The sequence below is a fragment of the Pinus tabuliformis genome, chromosome 1_2 (assembly GCF_031772625.1).
Source record: "Pinus tabuliformis cultivar Carrire ecotype Pingquan chromosome 1_2, CPIR1, whole genome shotgun sequence".
NCBI lineage: Eukaryota > Viridiplantae > Streptophyta > Pinopsida > Pinales > Pinaceae > Pinus > Pinus tabuliformis.
The window spans coordinates 733,010,572-733,034,914 of NC_142298.1; the positions used below are offsets into that span (position 1 = coordinate 733,010,572).

Here is a 24,343-nt window from a genome sequence, read left to right on the forward strand (position 1 = left end):
CTCATTTGTAGAATAAGATACTTACCTTTAAATCCATACTTATTATAAAGAAGCACATGTTCTTAACCATTCAAACATTTTAATGATGTGCTAAATCTAGAAAGAATGGTGTTGAAGATTTTTTATTTTATAATTAAAAAATTATATAAATAAGTGAGATTATATAAAAAGATATTTTTTTTTGCCAATGCATATGAAAACCTAGCAACATAAAAAAAAAATGAATATAATATGATTAACAATGCTGACTGTAAGCGTTTGGAAACGGAGCCTTGGTGGTGGCGGCCCACTAACTTGGGAATCCCAAAACCCAATGTCAAACAATTAGGAAAATATATATTTTTAATTTTTTTCTAATTAATACCAAAAAGTGATCACTAAATGTCACTAACAGTGACATAATAAACGTGTTTGGGCAAAAAGGGAATTATCCTTCCGACCCAGAAGCCAACAAAAACGACAAAGGAGGGAATCTATTGAACGTGTAGCCTTCCTATTTGACCGGATGCTTCCATATTTTAATTCGCACTTGTATTGGATTAAAGAATGCGCAGCAAATTCTAAGTTCTGCACTGCCAATTTTTTTTTATCTTGAGCTTCTGTTTTTCTCTACTTTTCTAATGGCAGAAATACTGGTATATAATGGTCATATGATCAAGGGAAGGCTTAACACAATCTGGTCTTAAGTCCCAAATGAGATGAAGAGTGCTATGCCTTTTGCTGTAACCAGTACTTTGCCATCTATTGCCATGGTTCCCAGGACGGTACCAGTCTTTGTGGGTTGCCCAACCACTTTAATCTCTCCCTCAATCACTAAGAGCTGCTCCTCTGCTATCTCCTGGAAGCTCAAATCTGCTTCTCCTGCAATTAGTCTGAGCAGAATTTGCCACTCTGGGAACCCAGTTGTTAGAAATTTGATTGGATCAGCTGCTAAGATGGAGGCCACAGTGGAGAATGCGACCATGAATGAAGTTCAAAGGCGACTCATGTTCGAAGATGAGTAAGTACTCTGAACTTTAATCCATTATACTGCTATCTTCTCAACTCAGATTTCATTTCTTGCTAATGTCCTTTTACAATTCCATTGGGCTCCAGTGCTCTGAATTTATGTTGAAATTCATTATACTGTTTTCTTGTCATATCTGGTTATGTTGAAATCCATTATGCTGTTTTCTTGTCATATCTGGTTAATTGCAGAATTGATGAGATTTCATTTCTGCTGATGTCCTTTTACAATTCCATTGGGTTCCTGTGCTCTGTGCTCTGAATTTATGTTGAAATCCATTATACTGTTTTCTTGTCATATCTGGTTATGTTGAAATCCATTATGCTGTTTTCTTGTCATATCTGGTTAATTGCAGAATTGATGAGATTTCATTTCTGCTGATGTCCTTTTACAATTCCACTGGGCTCCTGTGCTCTGAATCTATGTTGAAATCCATTATACTGTTTTCTTGTCATATCTGGTTATGTTGAAATCCATTATACTGTTTTCTTGTCATATCTGGTTAATTGCAGAATTGATTTCTGGCTAATGTCCTTTTATAATGTACAGTGGATTCTTGTGCCCAGGATATTGAATGGTTATGGAATTAAAGCTTACAGAAATGTTAATATTTTAGTTTGTAGATTTTTATAGTTAATATGATGATGTTGAGGATTTCTTTTGGAATTGTGTAAACTGGATGAGATGTTTGATGTTTGGGTGAACACTTTACCTATGTCTCCGAAAATGAGTGAAATGTTCACTTGAAACATCCCACACTTCAATAAGTTTAGACAATGTTTTGGAAGAAGTCTTGTCCTTAATATAAAAACAGTTAATTTTGGTATTTCATACTTTTTAGATGAAAATGAGTGAAATGTTCACCTGAAACATCCCACACCTCAACGAGTTTACAGAGTGTTCCAGAAAAAGTCTTGTCTTCAAAGTAAAAATGCTAACAGTTACTTTGCTATTTTATACCTTTTAGATATCTAATTAGATGAAAAGTTATTGAGATTATAGATTTTGAGAATATTCTAAAATCTAACTGTAAAATAAAAAAATTTAAGATCTTTCTGTTTATCAAATTGTAAATATTCTTGGAATCTTAGATGAATGGATGATAGAGTTTGAAAATATTCTAAAATTGATAATAAAAAAGTAAAAAAATAAGGTTAAAAATCCAAAATCACTAGGTTCATGAAATTCCAAGTATTTTTGAAACCTCCCACTTACCTTGAAATTTGTCTCTAAGGATTCCAAACTCAGCCTGCCAAGTAAAATTTCTCTCCTAGGCTTGCACTGCAAATTTCAACAGTGCAATTATGTTATAGGTGTTGTTTGCTGCATGTTTCGAAACTAATGGAAATTTTAAAATAATTTTGTAAAATTTAATTAAATTTTTGAAAATTTAAATAAAAATTGATAATTTCTAAATTTTATATGTGTCATTTTTTTTGATAGTGCTAAATCTATTTCTATATTACTATCCATTTAAAACGATGTGAAAATGACATTGCCTATGAGAATAAAATGTTAACCTGTCATTTTCAAACCGTAAAGGAAAAAATTTTGCCACGTGCATATTTAGCACGTTTTTCCACGTCTCTAGGCATTTCGGGGGAGTTTTCTCGGCCCGATGCGAACCCAGATTCAACTACTCGAGTCTACTAACCACCGATTCAACAACTCGAGTATATCTAATAATTTTTTAACACTTTATTTATTTTTAATTTGGTTGAGATTTTGATTTCTTTGGAATATATAAAGAAATTCAACACAGAGAAAAAAATTAGGCATTCAAATCCTGTAAGTTTTAATATATAAATTTACCAATCTAAAAAATTAATATTATATTTTTAATAAATTGAAAAAAAAATCGAATAATTAGAATAAATATTTTTCAAATAAAATTATTTTAAATTTAAATTAATAAAAATATAAAAATCAATAAATTATATTTTTATATTAGAGTATTATAGAAATATTTTCAGAAAAATCATATCAGAATAAAATTTGTGGACTTGTTTTGAACCAACGAGTTTGGTTCATGGTCAGGACAAATTGAAAAATCAGATCATGGCTACATGTTAAATAGGATGACAGATCTTCCAACGGCTAGGTTTCACTGGAAAACGACTATATTAGACTACACTAGACAAAGGCTATAATTGACTAAGAAATGGCTAGATTTCACTGGTCAAACTATTTAATTATAATAATATTATCAATGTATTAGTGTTTAATATTAATATTTTTATTTAATACTTTTGGTTGTTATTGAGTGTTATTTTAAGTAAAATATTAACCATATTTGAGTTCAAAATAAAAAATTTGGGGACTATAATAATGAGTCATATGTTAACATATATTAATATGTTGTATGATGCTCTTGAAGATTTTTTAATGCGCGTTGCAAGAATCTTTGAGCCCCACTTTAGCACTTTAGATGTATAAAAAGTTTGGTTGCAATCTAACTCCATATATATATAACAATTTAAACAGAAAAATGATTTATGTGACATTAATCAAGCCACACTCAACTTTAATGTCCCATAATTGTAATATAAAAAAATATTATAAAATAATATTAAATAAAAAAGTAAGTACAAAAATAAAAATATTTTTTAAAGAATAGATGAAACACTATAATAATTATAGTACATATGTTATGTCATTATAGATTGGTATAATAAGGGTTGTAGAGATTGTACACGTCATTTTTACATATTTTTCTCAAATTTATATTTTTTAAATTATTTTTTTTGTCTACAATTCAAAAACAAAGTGAATACAGCAACAATTTTTTTTTATATAAAAAACAAAAAATAAATACATTTTCGACTTTTAAAAAAAATTGAGTAAACTTTGTAAATCATTTTTAAAAGTTACACATTAATTATAAGTCAAAAATGAAATTTTCATAAATATTGAGATTTGATGTGTGTACTCTTTTTCATAAATATTGAGATTTGATATGTGTACTATTTTTCATAAATATTGAGATTTAATGTGTGTACTATTATGACAATTGGTGGCATATAGATTTTTTTAACTTCTTGTTTTTAATTTTTATAAATATTGAGATTTGATGTGTGTATTATGACACTTAGTGGCATATAGATTTTTTTGATTTTTTATTGATAAAATAATTTTTATTTCTGACAAATTGTATTTATAACACCATAAAATTAGTCATTTCATCTATATGAACGAATAGAAAAATTCAAATTTCAAAAATTATTTTTAATTTTCAAAATATTCAATTTAATAATTATTTTTTTCAAAACTTTAATAAACTTTGTAAAATCTTTTTAAAATAGTGAGAACTAATTGAAAGTCAAGTCATTTTGACTATAAAATGATTACAATATAACTTTGGTAGGTATAAAAAGATATGATATATATATGAATGATGGCCATATATATCGATAACCTAGTTTCAAAGTTTTAGGGTTTTTAAGGCTTCATCTAGATAGAGTATCATGTAAATAGAAACTTATAAAAACAACCTAGTTGTGCCAAACCTTGACATACATCAAAACTAGAAAACAAAAAAAGCTACTAGTACTACAAGCAAAAAAACTATTGGACAAAATCAAGGATAAGGAGATGGTGGTTGATCCCCCGGTTAGAGTGGTCAACTTGCGGTAAATAATGTCAATTTTTTCCTCAAACTTTGGTAATCTACTAGAATTCTCATGTTGAGTCCTCTTATACCTCCCTATGATGCCTACAATATTGAAATAATGTTTAACCTTGTGTTGGTTTTGTGCCATGATTGATGAAGTGATGCAAGAGTGCCAAGTATAGTAGAAGTTGCAACCCATTTTTGTGTAAATTGACATCAAATCAAGGCTAAGGAATGCCCACTAAGCACCATCCTTGGAAAAATTGAAAATACAATTATTACAGATATAATAATAATCTTTTTTTTTCAATGTTCTATTCATATAGGAAAAAAGGAGCCCATTCGGTGGTTCAGAAAACAGGTGGTCCACCCTGACCCGGTTTGTTGACCAAAATTTGCACCAGATGACAAAAATACAAAACAGAAATTAAGGACATTATCCATAAACGGTAGGGCCAGAGGCACCAAAATATAGATAAAACATAAAAAACCCCAGAGAGCATAGTAGTTGTCTGACGTGATGGAGAAAGGGTTGTCCGGGGCTGTTCCTGGAAGAGGTGGAAGGCGGAAGTCACCAATAAGACCATCCCCACCAACCTACAAGACTATATAAATTCACGTGTGTCTCCTTCCAAGTGGGAAAATAGTGGGAATATAATTAAATTTCTCCGACAAAAAATAAACAAGAGCCACGTGGAGCCATGTGGTGGCAATGTCACTGCTCTTGTCTCTTTTGCACATTGCCATCACATAACTCTTGTTTATTGTGTAACAGTGACATGAGTTTATGTGTGAACATAATATTTATAAGAAATTTTTAAAAAATTCAAAAGTATTTAAAAGAATGAATGATGTTTTTAATTTTTCAATATAAAATTGATATATGAGGATGGGCCTTGTTAACAAGGTGATGAGGAGTGTTGTGTCTATTCTAGGAGGAGGAGACGAGCTATGTGGCCCAGGCCGAGTGTGATGGTGATTTTGATGGCTTAGATGCCCCTGGGCCGGTTTTCTCAAGCCACAACACATACCACTTGAAAAAATAAAAGAAAAGTGAATATAACTTTATATTAATTTGTATTTATAATAAATATTTAAAGATTAATTTTTTTAAAGAGAAATTTATATCTAGCGGTACTTTCTTATTATAAGTTAAAATAGATATATATTCCGAATAATAATAATCTCAATTTAAGAAAAAAGAATTGATTCATGAGACTCATTTGTAAAATAAAATATTTACCTTTAAATCCATACCTATTATAAAAAAGCACATGTTATTAACTATTCAAACATTTTAATGGTGTGCTGCATCTAGAAAAAATAACGTTAAAGAATTTTATTTTTTAATTAAAAAATTATATAAATAAGTGAGATTATATAAAGAGATACATTTTTATAAATAAAAAGTATCGCATTAAATTTTAATTTTAGTTGTTAATCAATTTTTACAGTCCAGAATAATAATATGATTAACAATGCTGACTGTAAGCGTTTCGAAACGGAGCCTTGGTGGTGGCGGCCCACTATTAAACTTTGAGGAAAATATATTTTTTTAATTTTTTTTTTCTAATTAATACGAAAGAGTGATCACTAAATGTCACTTACAGTCACATAATAAACGTGTTTGGGCAAAAACGGAATTATCCTTCAGAACCAGAAGCCAACAAAAACGGCGAAGGAGGGAATCTATTGAATGTGTAGCCTTCCTACTTGATCGCATTCTTCCATATTTAATTCGCACTTGTATTGGATTAAAGAATGCGCAGCAAATTCTAAATTCTACACTGTCATTTTTTTATCTTGAGCTTCTGTTTTTCTCTACTTTTCTAATGGCAGAAATACTGGTATATAATGGTCATATGATCAAGGGAAGGCTGAACACAATCTGGTCTTAAGTCCCAAATCGATAAAAGAGATGAAGAGTGCTATGCCTTTTGTTGTGACCAGTACTTTGCCATCTATTGTCATGGTTCCCAGGACGGTACCAGTCTTTGTGGGTTGCCCAACCACTTTAATCTCTCCCTCAGTCACTAAGAGCTGCTCCTCTGCTATCTCCTGGAAGCTCAAATCTGCTTCTCCTGCAATTAGTCTGAGCAGAATTTGCCACTCTGGGAACCCAGTTGTTAGAAATTTGATTGGATCAGCTGCTAAGATGGAGGCCACAGTGGAGAATGCGACCATGAATGAAGTTCAAAGGCGACTCATGTTGGAAGATGAGTAAGTACTATGAACTTTAATCCATTATACTGCTATCTTCTCAATTCAGATTTCATTTCTTGCTAATGTCCTTTTACAATTCCATTGGGTTCCTGTGCTCTGAATTTATGTTGAAATCCATTAGTCATATCTGGTTATGTTGAAATCCATTATACTGTTTTCTTGTCATATCTGGTTAATTGCAGAATTGATGAGATTTCATTTCTGCTGATGTCCTTTTACAATTCCATTGGGTTCCTGTGCTCTGAATTTATGTTGAAATCCATTAGTCATATCTGGTTATGTTGAAATCCATTATACTGTTTTCTTGTCATATCTGGTTAATTGCAGTATTGATGGATTTCATTTCTGCTGATGTCCTTTTACAATTCCATTGGGCTCCTGTGCTCTGAATTTATGTTGAAATCCATTAGTCATATCTGGTTATGTTGAAATCCATTATACTGTTTTCTTGTCATATCTGGTTAATTGCAGAATTGATGAGATTTCATTTCTGCTGATGTCCTTTTACAATTCCATTGGGTTCCTGTGCTCTGAACTTATGTTGAAATCCATTGTACTGTTTTCTTGTCATATCTGGTTATGTTGAAATCCATTATACTGTTTTCTTGTCATATCTGGTTAATTGCAGAATTGATGAGATTTCATTTCTGCTGATGTCCTTTTACAATTCCATTGGGCTCCTGTGCTCTGAATTTATGTTGAAATCCATTAGTCATATCTGGTTATGTTGAAATCCATTATACTGTTTTCTTGTCATATCTGGTTAATTGCAGAATTGATGAGATTTCATTTCTGCTGATGCCCTTTTACAATTCCATTGGGTTCCTGTGCTCTGAATTTATGTTGAAGTCCATTGTACTGTTTTCTTGTCATATCTGGTTATGTTGAAATCCATTATACTGTTTTCTTCTCATATCTGGTTAATTGCAGAATTGATGATATTTCATTTCTTGCTGATGTCCTTTTACAATTCCATTGGGTTCCTGTGCTCTGAATTTATGCTGAAATCCATTATACTGTTTTCTTGTCATATCTGGTTATGTTGAGATCCATTATACTGTTTTCTTGTCATACCTGGTTAATTGCAGAATTGATTTCTGGCTAATGTCCTTTTATAATGTACTGTGGGTTCTTGTGCCCAGACATAGGATATTCCATGGTTAGGGAATTAAAGCCTACAAAAATGTCAATATTTTAGTTTGTAGATTTTTATAGTTAATATATGATGTTGAGGATTTGTTTTGGAATTGTGTAAACCGGATGAGGTGTCTGATGTTTGGGTGAGCGCTCCACCTATGTTTCCAAAAATGAGTGAATTGTTCACTTGAAACATCCCACACCTCAATAAGTTTACACAATATTCTGGAAGAAGTTTTGTCCTTAACATAAAAATGTTAACCGTTAACTTTGTTATCTCAATCCTCTTAGATGAAAATGAATAAAATGTTCACCTGAAACATCCCACATGCATCCCACACCTCAACGAGTTTACAGAGTGTTCCAGAAAAAGTCTTGCCTTCAATATAAAAATGTTAACAGTTAACTCTGCTATTTCATAACTTTTAGATATCTAATTATATGAAAGGTTATTTAGATGGTAGATTTTGAGAATATTATATGAAAAGTTATTTAGATTATAGATTTTAAGAATATTCTAAAATCTAATTGTAAAGTTAAAAAATTTAAAATCTTTCTGTTTATCAAATTTCAAAAATTCTTGGAATCTTAAATGAATGAATGTTAGATTTTGAGAATATTTTAAAATTGATAATAAAAATAAAAAAATAATGTTAAAAATCCAAAATCACTAGGTTCATCAAATTCTAAGTATTTTTGCAACCTCCCACTTACCTTGAAATTTGTCTTGGAGTATTCAAAACCCTCATGACAAGTAAAATTTATCTCCTCTGCTTTCAATGCATCCTTAGCTCCAAACTTCAACCATGCAACTATGTTATAGCTGTTTATTGTTGCATTTTTGGAAAATAGTGGAAATTTTAAGATAATTTTGAAAAATTTGGTTAAATTTTTGAAAATCTAAATAAAAATTGTTAAATTTCAAAATTTTGTATATTTCAGATTTTTTGATGGTGCTAAATCCATTTCCAAACTTCAACCGTGCAACTATGTTATAGGTGTTTATTGTTGCATTTTTTTAAAATAATGAAAATTTTAAGATAATTTTATAAAATTTGGTTAAATTTTTAAAAATCTAAATAAAAATTGTTAAATTTCAAAATTTTATATATCTATTTCTATTTTACTATCCATTTAAAACGATTTGAAAATGACATTTTTGAAAATAAAAAATTAACCTATCATTTTCAAATCGTAAAAGTGGAGGAAAAAGTTTTGCGACGTTGCATATTTAGCACCTTTTTCCACGTCTCTTGCATTTCGGGGGAGTTTTCTCATCCCGATGCGAACCCCGATCAACTACTCGAGTCTACTAACCACCGATTCAACAACTCGAGTATATCTAAATATTTTTTTAATACTTCATTTATTTTTAATTTGGTTGAGATTTTGATTTCTTTTGAATATGTAAAGAAATTCAACACTTGGGAAAAAATAAATGGGCATTCAAATCCTATAAGTTATATAATATAAATTTATCAATCTAAAAAATTAATATTAAATTAAAAATAAAAATAAAAAAAATGGAATAATTAGAATAAATATTTTTCAAATAAAATTATTTTAAATTTAAATTAATAAAAATATAAAATCAATAAATTATATTTTTATATTTTAAATTTAATTTAATAAAAATATAAAAATCAATAAATTAAATTTTTATATTTTAAATTTAAATTAATTAAAATATAAATTATATTTTTATTTTTTATATTAACTAATAAATATATTGGTTAAAGATTTTTTATTTTAATTTAAAGTAGGATGAGGATATATTGACTTTTTTTATTTTTATTTTTTAATTGATGGCTTAGATTCATTCTCAAGGGAATATGCTCACCATTTACTTAGCATATACTTAGTCTGAATGTCACGAAGTTTGTTAAGTTGCATTGACTTTTAATAAATTTTAAAAATTAGATTTGTGGCAAGTGGCTCCCCGCTCATCAATTTCCTAGAGATTTGAGATTATTCCAATTCTAATAAAATCTTCATTATTATTTATAACATTCATTTATATATAAGCAAATTTTATTTAGCAAAATGGTCCATACTTTCTCTTTTTTCTTTTTATTTATTTATTTATTTTTTTATTTTTATTTTTTTTTTGGGAAAAATATTTTCATTAACAGGAAAATTACATGTTGTAAATGTCATATGCAGAAGAATGACCGTGGTCATCTCAGAAACTGATGTACTTTAAAAACCTATACAAAAAAACCAAGTTAGATAGATCTGTTCAGGTGTGTGCTCCCTAATCAGCCATTCCCCTCTAGGATGATTCTTTGCCGCTTTTGAGAGCCTTGGCATGCAAGTCAACTCCACGTTGGCTCATATGGTTCCTTTGCGTGCAACTTATGGTTTAAGAAATAACTCTTATTCCTAGTGATTGAATACATTGACAAGCAAGTCAACGATACCTATCTTGAGAATGGAGTTTTAATAAAACATTTGACTTGCAAATTTTGACAAAATTTAGAAAAAATATTAATTAACAAGTGATGGGATTACATCTCTTGGCTTGATCTCCCATATAGTGGGGAATGGCACATTTAAATCAGGCAGTCCTTGTTCAATATTTCAAATGGTGTTGCTAGAGGAGGAAGGTTTCAAAGGGTGCTTGCTAAGGGAAATTTGCAACTCTTCAATTTGTTGACAAATGATTGATAATTTATCATTTGTTCTTTGATAATAATTTGATGATCAACTAACATCTCCATGGTTTTGGTCATACTTGATACCATATTATTATATCTCATTTGCAAGGAGAGGATTTCTTCATGGAGTTGAGAGATCCCCTACATAAATTGTTTGTACTCCTCACTAGAATGACACGACATTACTACTTTTGTCCACTGACACCAACTATCCCAAGTTTCTAAACTAAGAGGAATTGACTGAGTTCCAAAGGAAGAATCCATACAAAAATTAGAGGGTCTTAGGGTTTCCAAGCCAAGGCAAGGAGCCCCTGCACTTGCCAATTTTGTATACAATACCTCTAAAGAACATAAAGAATCTTGTAGGCCACTGATTGTCATAAAGAGGACCCCGCCCTCTACGAATTGTTGATATTTACATCAAGGGAGGCCCAAACCAAAATTTGCAAAAAAGGATAATGCGATTCAAGGAAAAAATTGAACCTTCCCTACTCCATGAAATACTATATACCACCTCTCACAGAATAGGGGGAAAATTACACAAAGTAATTTTTTCCAAATATTTAGCATCCACCCCAACATAAAACTCCTTAATCCAATATATATGGTAAAGAAATTAGGCATACCTCGATAATTGTTCCCACATATAATTAATGCACTTTCAGAACACGAAACATGACACTTCTTATACCTAGACTTTTCTAGAAACCTTGACTAAGACACAATGAATAATTGCCTACTACAATAATAATAAACCCCACAAAATTCCATGTTCACCCAGACTGGCCTTTAACATTATAGAGTTATCCACAAAATACTAACTACCAAATTGAACAAAGGAATAAGGCATAAAGTTTTCCAAAGGCCATGGCTAAAAGGACGTTGTTTACCAAGCCAACAAACTTTCCAAATTCCAATTTTGGGAGCATAGATTGAAAACCATCAGGTTGCTTTCCAAGATTTATGGAGTGCCAACATGACCTGAATGATACCTACATAATTGAATCGACACCCCTTCTTCATATCGTCTTTCACTTCCACACACTGAATTTCACCAAAACACCATTGCTTGCTTAAATGAAACCCACAAATAATGTGTACTAGAGAGCAAAACTATTTTGAAATTTGTTATAGAGTACCAAAACCAACTCGAGAAAGGACTTGCTAACCTTAGTGTTTTCATTATTGGTGAACTTTGCTACAAATGTCCTCATCATAACTAATTGAGGGGACTGAAAACAAACCTCAAGCTAATAGATCCCATACTTATGAGACCTATTGGACTACAATGACAAATAATGGTGTCACACAAAACAATTTACTTCATTTCTCTTTATATCATTCCCAACATTTCTTGAATTCCTCCTTGATGCCACTTGGCACCAACATATTAAACAAATTTTGGAGTAAAACTTGATTAGCATAAGATTATGGGATGGGAGAAAACAACTCCTTATAATTAATTTTAATTACTTGTAGGGCTAATGAAGATCATACATTACCCAGAGAGTTAGCAATTTTTTTTACCAGAGAAAAATCGTAATTTTATTAATGAAAACAAAATTACATGTTGCATATGTTGATCCAGAGAGTTAGCAGTATGATTATGTTGTCTCAAAATATGATGCACCTCATATGTCTTAAAATTCTTTAATATCCTTCAAAGTTTCTTTAGAATGGATTTTAAGTGCATGACTTTTGGTAAAATTTCCGTGACCAAAATTTGAATAATGATTATGGAATCTCCAATGATTGATATGCTCAAAATGTTTCATTCTTGAGCTAACAATAGTCCACGAAAGAGAGCATATGCCTAAACTTGATTATTAGAGAGAGATTCTAATCCCCAAGAAAAGGTGATTCAATTTATTCATCGGGGTAAAAAAATAACCTCCCACAACTCTTGCCAACCCTAGGTAGGACTATTAACATTAACAAAGAAAAGGTCATGATAATTAAATCCAAAAAGATCATTTACAATAATTTTGTGTATGACAACAATAGCTTGGAGGAAGGAACTTCATACAAATACCTCAAAATTTATCGTCATCATAAGCTTAGTTGGGACTATAACATTGAGAAAAAAGGATAAATGGAGCGTGGAAAACTTATTATGGATCTGAAAACAATAATAGGTCAATAAAACTTTGGTAATGGGATAAGAAGAAACACCTCTTTAAGACTTTCTTCACTTATGTTATTTTTCCTGTGAAGTTTGTGGTTGTACCATCTCTAGATAATTGTGGAGAAGGATAAAATAAATCTAGAAATGTGTTATTAACTTTTAGTCTTAGAATTAAAGGTAATACATCCTATCCTATTCTCCTCATAGAAGTGAGTCTTCCCCCCAATGAGAGCATGATTATGACTAGGAACTTAATGTGCAAGACCAAGGCAAACAACATAGAAGATACAAGGCTTCCTACAATTAATTAAAACTCTAGTCAAAACCACCTATGGCTCAAGCGAGGTTGGCATAAAGATGCCAAGTCTTGGCCAAATCATTGGAATATAAAGGAAGAAGTCACAATGTAGAATAATGATAATATTAAGCATATTATGGCATCTAAATTCAAAGAGAAATTATAATGCAATAAAGAGTTAAGAGGATAAGAGAAAACTAAGATATAGTAAGGAGTTGATTAACCTTAATCTAGAAGACCAAAAATATCCCTAGCATAAAGAATAAAATCAACATTGCTAAAATAAAGACAAAATCTCATGAGCTCCATAGTGAAACATGACATTGAACAATTCCTAAAAATGGGTTAAAAGAATTTGCCATCTTTTTGGCACTAAGAGGGTTGAAGATGAAAAACACTTTCTCATATATTGTTTTGCATACACCCACATTAGATGACAATTTCAAAATATTTGTTATGATATTAACATTCATAACTTTTTCGCTCATCAAAATTATGGTGATTTAGACATGCTTCTCTTAATAAAATTCTAAAAGAGAAACCCACATAATTTCCTTGTCTTTCTTAAGGTTTAATATACCCAATTTGGTCTCATTAGCCATTAATTGTCAACATTATCATATTAATATCTACAATAATTACTTGATTCCTAAAAACCTAAATTAAACTAAACCAGATTAAGATTAAATATTTTGAATTCAATAACACCACATCACATCCCAACAATTATCTAAACAAATAATTTTAAAATTTTAATCTCTTAGTTTTCTTTTTAACCACTTATAAATCAAATTGATTTAAATAACATTTTAAACCATACTCATCATTACATCAATACAATTTTATTACTTAGCAAGAGATATCTACAATAATTACTTGATTCATAAAAACCTAAATTAAACTAAACCAGATTAAGATTAAATATTCTGAATTCAATAACACCACATCACATCCCAACAATTATCTAAACAAATAATTTTAAAATTTTAATCTCTTAGTTTACTTTTTAACCACTTATAAATCAAATTGATTTAAATAACATTTTATACCATACATCATTACATCAATAAAATTTTATTACTTAGCAAGAGCTTATACTGCACTAGGGTGGAATATCTTACTCCTTCAACCTTATTATAATGGGCCAAAGATGTCCCATCAATTTTTGCATCAATAAGAATTTATTATTTAGCAAGAGCTTATACTCCACAAGGGTGGAATATCTTACTCCTTCAACCTTATTATTACTCCTTCAACCTTGTTACAATGAGTCAAAAATGTCCCATCAAATTTTAAGCTAAGTTAAAAAAATAATATGTTATTATACTAATCATTTAAGAAAATACTCTTTTATTATTATTTAATCATGAAAATAATATATAATTTCAACATATATTATACTACATCTTTAATATAAGGCTAAGTGATAAAAATGGGGAATAAATTGTGCATTGCAAACAAAATTCACATTTCTTTTAAAAAAGACAATAAAAAATAATAAACAATCACATTCTTTTTATGATTAATGTGATTAAAGTTTATAAAATAATAAACAATTAAATTATTATTTTATGATTAATGTGACAATAAATGTAGTGACAACGAAATTCATATTTAAACATAAAATAAAATAAACAATCACATTTATTTCATGATCAATGTGATTAAAGTTTATAAAATAATAAATAATTAATTTATATTAGTTAGTTTGAAATGTTAACTAAATCTTAATAATATAATTAATATGAAAAACATCTATCTACTTTATAGATCACAAAAATCTTAAATCAAAATTTAAATTTATAATAGATAACAAAATTCTTACCCATAAACTTAAAATCATAAAATGAGTGAGATGTTCACTTGAAACATCCCACATCTCAATTAGTTTACACAATATTATGGAAGAAGTTTTGTCTTTAACATAAAAATGTTAACAGTTAACTTTGCTATCTCATACCTCTTAGATGAAAATGAATGAAATGTTCACCTGAAACATCCCACACCTCAACGAGTTTACAAAGAGTTCCAGAAAAAAGCCTTGTCTTCAACGTAAAAATGTTAAAGTTAACTCTGCTATTTCATACCTTTTAGATATCTAATTATATGAAAGGTTATTTAGATTATAGATTTTGAGAATAGTATATGAAAGGTTATTTAGATTATAGATTTTGAGAATATTCTAAAATCTAATTGTAAGGTCAAAAAATTTAAAATCTTTCTATTTATCAAATTTTAAATATTCTTGGAATCTTAAATGAATGAATGATAGATTTTGAGAATATTCTAAAATTGATAATAAAAAATAAAAAAATAATGTTAAAAATCCAAAATCATTAGGTTCAACAAATTCTAAGTATTTTTGCAACCTCCCACTTACCTTGAAATTTGTCTCGGAGTATTCAAAACCCAGCGTGACAAGTAAAATTTATCTCCTCGGCTTTCAATGCATCCTTTGCTCCAAATTTCAACCGTGCAACTATGTTATAGCTATTTATTGTTGCATTTTTCGAAAATAGTGGAAATTTTAAAATAATTTTGTAAAATTTGGTTAAATTTTTGAAAATCTAAATAAAAATTGTTAAATTTCAAAATTTTGTATATTTCAGTTTTTTTGATGGTGCTAAATCCATTTCCAAACTTCAACCCTACAACTATGTTATAGGTGTTTATTGTTGCATTTTTAGAAAATAATGGAAATTTTAAGATAATTTTATAAATTTGGTTAAATTTTTGAAAATCTAAATAAAAATTGTTAAAATTTCAAAATTTTGTATATCTCAAATTTTTGATGGTGCTAAATACATTTCTATCTTACTATACATTTAAAACGATTTGAAAATGACATTTTGAAAATAAAAAATTAACCTGTCATTTTCAAATCGTAAAAGTGAAAGGAAAAGTTTTGCCACGTTGTATATTTAGCACGTTTTTCCACGTCTCTTGCATTTCGGGAAAGTTTTCTCATCCCGATGCGAACCCCGATTCAACTACTCGAGTCTACTAACCACCGATTCAACAACTCGAGTATATCTAAACATTTTTTTAATACTTTATTTATTTTTAATTTGGTTGAGATTTTGATTTCTTTTGAATATGTAAAGAAATTCAACACTTAGGAAAAAAAATGAGCATTCAAATCCTATAAGTTATATAATATAAATTTACCAATCTAAAAAATTAATATTAAATTAAAAAAATGGAATAATTAAAATAAATATTTTTCAAATAAAATTATTTTAAATTTAAATTAATAAAAATATAAAAATCAATAAATTATATTTTTATATTTTAAATTTAATTAAAATATAAAAATTAATAAATTATATTTTTATTTTTTCTATTAAATAATAAATATATTGGTTAAAGGCTTCTTATTTCAATTTAAAGTGGACAAGGATCTCTTGATTCTTTTTATTTTTATTTTTTAATTGATGGCTTAGATTTATTCTCAAGGGAATATGCTCACCATTTACTTAGCATATACTTAGTCTGAATGTTACGAAGTTTGTTAAGTTGCATTGACTTTAAATAAATTTAAAAAATTAGATTTGTGGCAAGTGGCTCCTGCCCATCAATTTCCTAGAGATTTGAGATTATTCTAATTCTAATAAACTCTTCATTATTATTTATAATATTCATTTATATATAAGCAAATTTTATTTAACAAAATGGTCCATACTTTTAATAAATTTAAAAAAATAGATTCATGGCAAGTGGCTCCTCGCCCAGCAATTTCCTAGGAATTTGAGATTATTCCAATTCTAATCATTTCCTCCATGATAAGTTCCTCATTATTTTTTTTCCCAGGGGAAAAGTATCGTAATTTTCGTTAACAGGAAAATTACATGTTGTGATGATGATGGTTAACGTCCACTGAGATCAAATTGGTCTATCGGACCTATAATTTTCTTAGTTTTTAATTATCTGGCTCCTCGTCTTTCTTGGCGAGATTGGTGTTGTAGCTTTCTTTTTTTTCTCTACGGTCTTCCAACTTCCTTTATCTTGCATCTCCTTCATCTCTTCTGGTTCTTGAGACATTGGTGTCTTAGCTTCGCGATCTATTGTGTTCGTCCTTTTGAAGATTGTTGGAGAAGAAGTTTGGTCTAGGAGATCTGCTTTGTTGTTAAATGGAGATTTATTTTGTGCGGTATTCAAATCCTCATAACTGTTGATTTGTTGGACGGGGCTTTCTCCCTGCGTGTCTTGAGAGTTGTTTCTTTCGTGCCCGATTTCTTGTGATTCAGAGTTTTCTCTAGAGTATTCTTCTTTGATGACAGTGTAGTGCTCTTTTTGTGCTCCTTCCCACCATGTAGATCTGTGGTGGTTTTTTCTAGCAGAATTTTTCTGGGAGGCTTTTGGGCAATTTTTCGCTAGATGGCCTGTTTCAAAGCAAGATCGACATCTAAAGAGGACACTTTCATAATCGAGTTTCTGGTTCCACACATAGTCTTTACTTGTTAGGTTTATTTCAGCTGGGAATCCAGCGCTGAAGTCCATTTCCACACAGATGCGTGCATAGGTGGTTCTGGCGTATTCCTCTGTTTCTAGACACCTGCAGTAAAATTTCCCAATTGCATTTCCAATGGATTTTAGCGAGGAGAGATTCAAGAGGTGCAAGGGTAGGCTTGGCAATCTCACCCAAACTGGTGCTGAAGTTATGACTGTTGTAGAGGGATCAAATGATGGGTTCCATGGCTTCATGAATAGGCCTGATTTTTCCCAAAACCAAGGGCCGGAATCTAGAATACATTGTCTGCTTTCAGGATTTTCAAAATCTACTATAAAGAAACCCCTAGCACAGGGGTAGATATTAATTTCATCAGAAATAACAGGCTTCCATACCTCCGAGATCCAATTGTGGAGAGCAGTCAGCCGCGGCCAAAAACCATTGAACCGACAGATTAGGGCACTTTCGGAAAACTTCAAAGCCTCATCGAGTGAGGCCTGTACCACCTGAACAGTGGGAGCGGGGGCTTCACTGACGATATGGGCAGGAGCTTGCCCTCCAGAAGCTGATGAGCCAGCAGCTATTTTCGCGAAGCTGGAAGCCATATTTTACTTGCCCGTAGAACCCAGCCTCAGAGAAATAAGGCAGAAGATAAGATTAGATCTAGATCTAGCCGCAAAAAATTAGATCTGAAACCTAGCGGCCTAGATCTAGATCTAGCCACAAAAGATTAGATCTAGAACCCAAAATGTGCAAACAAAAATTTTCAGATGCCGGTGACTAACCAGATCCTGATCACTATCTTCGTTTTCGTCGGAGATCTCCTCAAGCGACCTGCCTTTTGTCTCCGACACTAGAAAAAGCTCAAGGCGCAGTTAATCGCGAGGCACTAGAAAAAGCTCAAGGCGCAGTTAATCGTGAGTAGCAGCAACGCTTTGTTCCTCACTCCAAGCCGCAGATCTCGAGGAGCCGCAGAACTAAGAGGAGCTGCAGAACCTGACGAACAGAGAAATAATCTAGCCGCGAGGAGCTGCGAGTAGCAGCAGAGCATGTTCCTCACTCCAAGCCGCAGATAATCGCGAGGAGCCGCAGAACTAATCCGAAGAGCTCGAGAACTAATTCGAGGACTAATCCGAAGAGCCCCAGAACTAATGCGAGGAGCCACAGAAAATGCGATGAGCCGCAGAAGTAATTAGTTTACTCACTAATGCGAGGAGCCGCAGAAAATGCGAGGAGCCGCAGAAACTAAAGAACATAAGTTTACATGCGAGGAGAGCCCCAGAACTAATGCGAGGAGCCGCAGAAAATGCGACGAGCCGCAGAAGTAATTAGTTTACTCACTAATGCGAGGAGCCGCAGAAACTAAAGAACATAAGTTTACATGCCTTCCTCTGTAAATGCCATAGGCATATGCAGAAGAATGACCGTGGTCATCTACAAAACTGATGTACTGTAAAAACCTATACAAAAAAACCAGAGTAGGGTGTGCTGATAGTATCTGATCATATACAATAATATTTACATATTCAAAATTTTACCCATGGTGATTACTATTCTGTAGATAAAAATTAATAACATAAGATAGATAAATTAGGGCCTATCAACCCTCTACACTTCCTGATCCATGTATGGTCTATGATAATACTGATAGATCTGTTCAGGTGTGTGCTCCCTGATCACCCATTCCCTCTAGGATGATTCGTTGCCGCTTTTGAGAGCCTTGGCATGCAAGTCAACTCCACGTTGGCTCATATGGTTCCTTTATGTGCAACTTATGGTTTAAGAAATAACTCTTATTCCTAGTGATTGAATACATTGACAAGCAAGTCAACGATACCTATCTTGAGAATGGAGTTTTAATAAATAATTTGACTTGCAAATTTTGACAAAATTTAGAAAAAATATTAATTAACAGGTGATGGGATTACATCTCTTGCCTTGATCTCCCATATAGTGGGGAATGGCACATTTAAATCAGGCATTCCTTGTTTAATATTGCAAATGGTGTTGCTAGAGGAGGAAGGTTTCAAAGGGCGCTTGCTAAGGGAAATTTGCAATTCTTCAATTTGTTGACAAATGATTGATAATTTATCATTTGTTCTTTGATCATAATTTGATGATCAACTAACATCTCCATGGTTGTGGTCATACTTGATACCATATTATTATATCTCATTTGCAAGGAGAGGATTTCGTCATGGAGTTGAGAGATCCCCTATATAAATTGTTTGTACTCCTCACTAGAATGACATGACATTACTACTTTTGTCCACTGACACCAACTATCCCAAGTTTCTAAACTAAGAGGAATTGACTGAGTTTCCAAACTAGAAACTAAAGGAAGAATCCACACAAAAACTAGATGGTTTTAGGGTTTCCAAGCCAGGGCAAGGAGCCCCTGCACTTGCCAATTTTGTATACAATACCTCTAAAGAACACAAAGAATCTTGTAGGCTACTGATTGTCATAAAGAGGATTCCACCCTCTGCAAATTGTTGATATCTACATCAAGGGAGGCCCAAACCAAAATTTGCAAAAAAGGATAATGCGATTCAAGGAAAAAATTGAACCTTCCCTTCTCCATGAAATACTATATACCACCTCTCACAGAATAGGGGGAAAATTACACAAAGTAATTTATTCCAAATAGTCAGCGTCCACCCCAACATAAAACTCCTCAACCTGATATATATGGTAAAGAAATTAGGCATACCTCAATAATAGTTCCCACATAGAATTAATGCACTTTCAGAAAACGAAACATGACACTTCTTATACCTAGACTTTCCTAGAAACCTTGACTAAGTCACAATGAATAACTGCCTACTACAATGATAATAAACCCCACAAAATTCCATGTTCACCCAGACTGGCCTTTAACATTACAGAGTTATCCACAAAATACTAACTACCAAATTGAATAAAGGAATAAGGCATAAAGTTTTCCAACGGCCATGGCTAAAAGGACATTGTTTACCAAGCCAACAAACTTTCCAAATTCCAATTTTGGGAGCATAGATTGAAAACCATCGGGTTGCCTTCCAAGATTTATGGAGTGCCAACATGACCTGAATGATACCTACATAATTGAATCGACACCCCTTCTTCATATCGTCTTTCACTTCCACACACTGAATTTCACCAAAACACCATTGCTTGCTTAAATGAAACCCACAAATAATGTGTACTAGAGAGCAAAACTATTTTGAAATTTGTTATAGAGTACCAAAACCAACTCGAGAAAGGACCTGCTAACCTTAGTGTTTTCATTATTGGCGAACTTTGCTACAAATGTCCTCATCATAACTAATTGAGGGGACTGAAAACAAACCTCAAGCTAATAGATCCCATACTTATGAGTCCTATTGGAGTACAATGACAAATAATGGTGTCACACAAACCGATTTACTTCATTTCTCTTTATATCATTCCCTGCATTTCTTGAATTCCTCCTTGATGCCACTTGGCACCAACATATTAAACAAATTTTGGAGTTAAACTTGATTAGCATAAGATTATGGGATGGGAGAAAACAACTCCTTATCATTAATCTTGATTACTTGTAGGGCTAATGAAGATCATACATTACCGAAAGAGTTAGCAATTTTTTTTTGCCAGAGAAAAATCGTAATTTTATTAATGAAAACAAAATTAAATGTTGCATATGTTGATCCGGAGAGTTAGCAATATGATTACGTTGTCTCAAAATATGATGCACCTCATATGTCTTAAACTTCTTTAATATCCTTCAGAGTTTCTTTAGAATGGATTTTAAGTGCATGACTTTTGGGAAAATCTCCGTGACCAAAATTTGAATAATGATTATGGAATCTCCAATGATTGATACACTCAAAATGTTTCATTCTTGAGCTAACAATAATCCACGAAAGAAAGCATATGCCTAAACTTGATTATTAGAGAGAGATCCTAATCCCCAAGAAAAGGTGATTCAATTTATTCACCGGGGTAAAAAATAACCTCCCACAACTCTTGCTACCCCTAGGTATGACTATTAACATTAACAAAGAAAAGGTCGTGATAATTAAATCCAAAAAGATCATTTACACTAATTTTGTGTATATCAACAATAGCTTGGAGGAAGGAACTTCATACAAATACCTCAAAATTGATCTTCATCATAAGCTTAGTTGGGACTATAACATTAAGAAAAAAGGGTAAATGGAGCATGGAAAACTTATTATGGATTTGAAAACAATAATAGGTCAATAAAACTTTGGTAATGGGATAAGAAGAAACACTTCTTTAAGAGTTTCTTCACTTATGTTATTTTTCCTGGTTGTGAAGTTTGTGGTTGTACCATCTCTAGATAATTGTGGAGAAGGATAAAATAAATCTAGAAATGTTTTATTAACTTTTAATATTAGAATTAAAAGTAATACATCCTATCCTATTCTCCTCATAGAAGTGAGTCTCCCCCCCAATGAGAGCATGATTATGACTAGGAACCTAATGTGCAAGACCAAGGCAAACAACATAGAAGATACACGACTTCCTACAATTAATTAAAACTCTAGTCAAAACCACCTATGGCTCAAGTGAGGTTTGCATAAAGATGCCAAGTCTTGGCTAAATCGTTGGAATATAAAGGAAGAAGTCACAATGTAGAATAATGATAATATTAAGCATATTATGGCATCTAAATTCAAAGAGAAATTATAATGCAATAAAGAGTTAAGAGGATAAGAGGAAACTAAGATATAGTAAGGAGTTGATTAACCTTAATCTAGAAGACCAAAAACATCCCTAGCATAAACAATAAAATTAACATTGCTAAAATAAAGACAAAATCTCATGAGCTCCATAGTGAAACATGACATTGAACAATTACTAAAAATGGGTTAAAAGAATTTGCCATCTTTTTGGCACTGAGAGGGTTGAAGATGAAAAACACTTTCTCATATATTGTTTTTCATACACCCACATTAAATGACAATTTCAAAATATTTGTTATAATATTAACATTCATAACTTTTTCGCTCATCAAAATTATGGTGATTTAGACATGCTTCTCTTAATAAAATTCTAAAAGAGAAACCCACATAATTTCCTTATCTTTCTTAAGGTTTAATAGACCAAATTTGGTCTCATTAGCCATTAACTGTCAACATTATCATATTAATATCTACAATATATATATATATATATATATTTTTTTTTTTTTTTTTCTAAATAAGATTAATCTATTAACATAAAGGGAGTAAAATTACAACGAGACCGAAGTCAAGAACACTGCCCTGAAGAGAGGCAGAGTTGTCAAGATAAGCATAGAAGGAGACTGCCCCATATCAGGGAGCTCAGTCTTGAACCAGTTATCGGAACCCACGCAGGGGAACAAGTTATGATCTTCTTGATATTGCAGAGTTTACAAAAATGTACTAAAATTCCACATAGCAATCTGAACAAAAACTTGCCCAATAGTATGGGCCGCATGGCACAATAGCAAGGCAACAGTGAGCAGACTAATCATCTGGAGGCTCTTCAACAATACGGCACCAACCTGTATTAGGCAAATCCCCTGCAAGAGCAGCTTCAGAATTGGAAGGACCAGGATCAGCCGGCGCCATCTCCACCGCCTGAGCGCTGCGAGCTTGAGCATCTGGAACCTGTAAAGACGCACTGCCAATCCCCATCTGGAGATTCAAAGTCGGAACAGTGACAGAGCCAGGGCCCTCCTGATGAGAGCTAGACTCCCCCTCCTGGGCTTCCTCATGGAAGACCACCGAAATATGAGCGGTAATCCTGGGGCGATTCAGAGAGCTGTTGAAGGTGAAGAGCGCGGAGCCAGTCGAGGGAGAAGGCACAGGATGGTGGCTGGCAGCAAGAAGACGCCCTCTCCCACTTCGGGTGCGAGGGTAGTGGCCGACTGAGAAATCGCTGGAAAGGGAAGGCGAATCTGAGGAAGGGCTGGAAGGCACGCGCCGAGGATGGCCCCTGCGGGACCGCATTCTATGGCGACGGCGAGGCATCGGGGAGACAGAAGCAACAGGAGAAAAGCGAGGCGGGGCAGCAGCAATGACAGGACCAGAGCAAAGCAGAAGAGCGACAATGCGAAGGCCAAAGGCCCAAGAGAAAAACCAAGGGATTAACGGAGGCGGCTCCGCAGAAAGACCAGAGCGGAGCTTCAGAGCAGCCTCCCCTTTCAAACTACAAGAGGCAACAGAGATGCCAGAGCCAGCATTATATAGACAGAAACCATAGCTGAGACCAGAAACGGGAAAGTAATGCGGATGAGTCGACGGAGGCGTCTCCACAGCAAGCTCATAGCTGAGCCTTAAAGTATCAGCCTCCTTCACACCTCGAGAAGCATCCGCCATAACTATAGCCATGAATGGAGCCGATGTCTGAGACGAGCCGGAGCGTGCGAAGGCCTTAACCAGAGCGTCGGATAGGATGGGAGATCCAGAGCCGCTTGACATGAAACAAATGAACACTGCACTTTCCAAATACCGAGAGCCTCCATTCATTAACCGTGTATTCATTCTGTACTGGGTAGGCAGGTGTCGTCCCACCTCGTGCCACCCCTGTCCCATCAGCATTGAATCCTGTTTATCCACCCACATCTGGGGTAATATCTACAATAATTACTTGATTCCTAAAAACCTAAATTAAACTAAACCAGATTAAGATTAAATATTTTGAATTCAATAACACCACATCACATCCCAATAATCTTCTAAACAAATAATTTTAAAATTTTAATCTCTTAGTTTTCTTTTTAACCACTTATAAATCAAATTGATTTAAATAACATTTTAAACCATACTCATCATTACATCAATACAATTTTATTACTTAGCAAGAGATATCTACAATAAT

At 32.4% G+C, this 24,343-nt stretch overlaps 1 protein-coding gene across 2 annotated transcripts in view; it reads left to right on the plus strand.

Moving 5' to 3' along the window:
* Positions 1-559: 559 nt before the first annotated feature.
* LOC149207864 (isopentenyl-diphosphate Delta-isomerase I) overlaps positions 560-24,343 on the plus strand; it is a 46,121-nt gene continuing 22,337 nt past the window's right edge. Inside the window, exon 1 of one of the 2 annotated variants that reach the window (XM_089395870.1) lies at positions 560-1,000. In XM_089395870.1, coding sequence (XP_089251996.1) covers positions 699-1,000 — 302 coding nt within the window. In that variant the 5' untranslated portion in view covers positions 560-698. Of the gene's footprint in view, positions 1,001-6,411; positions 6,837-24,343 lie in introns of those variants that run through there. The other variant, XM_089395868.1, reaches the window with a different exon arrangement.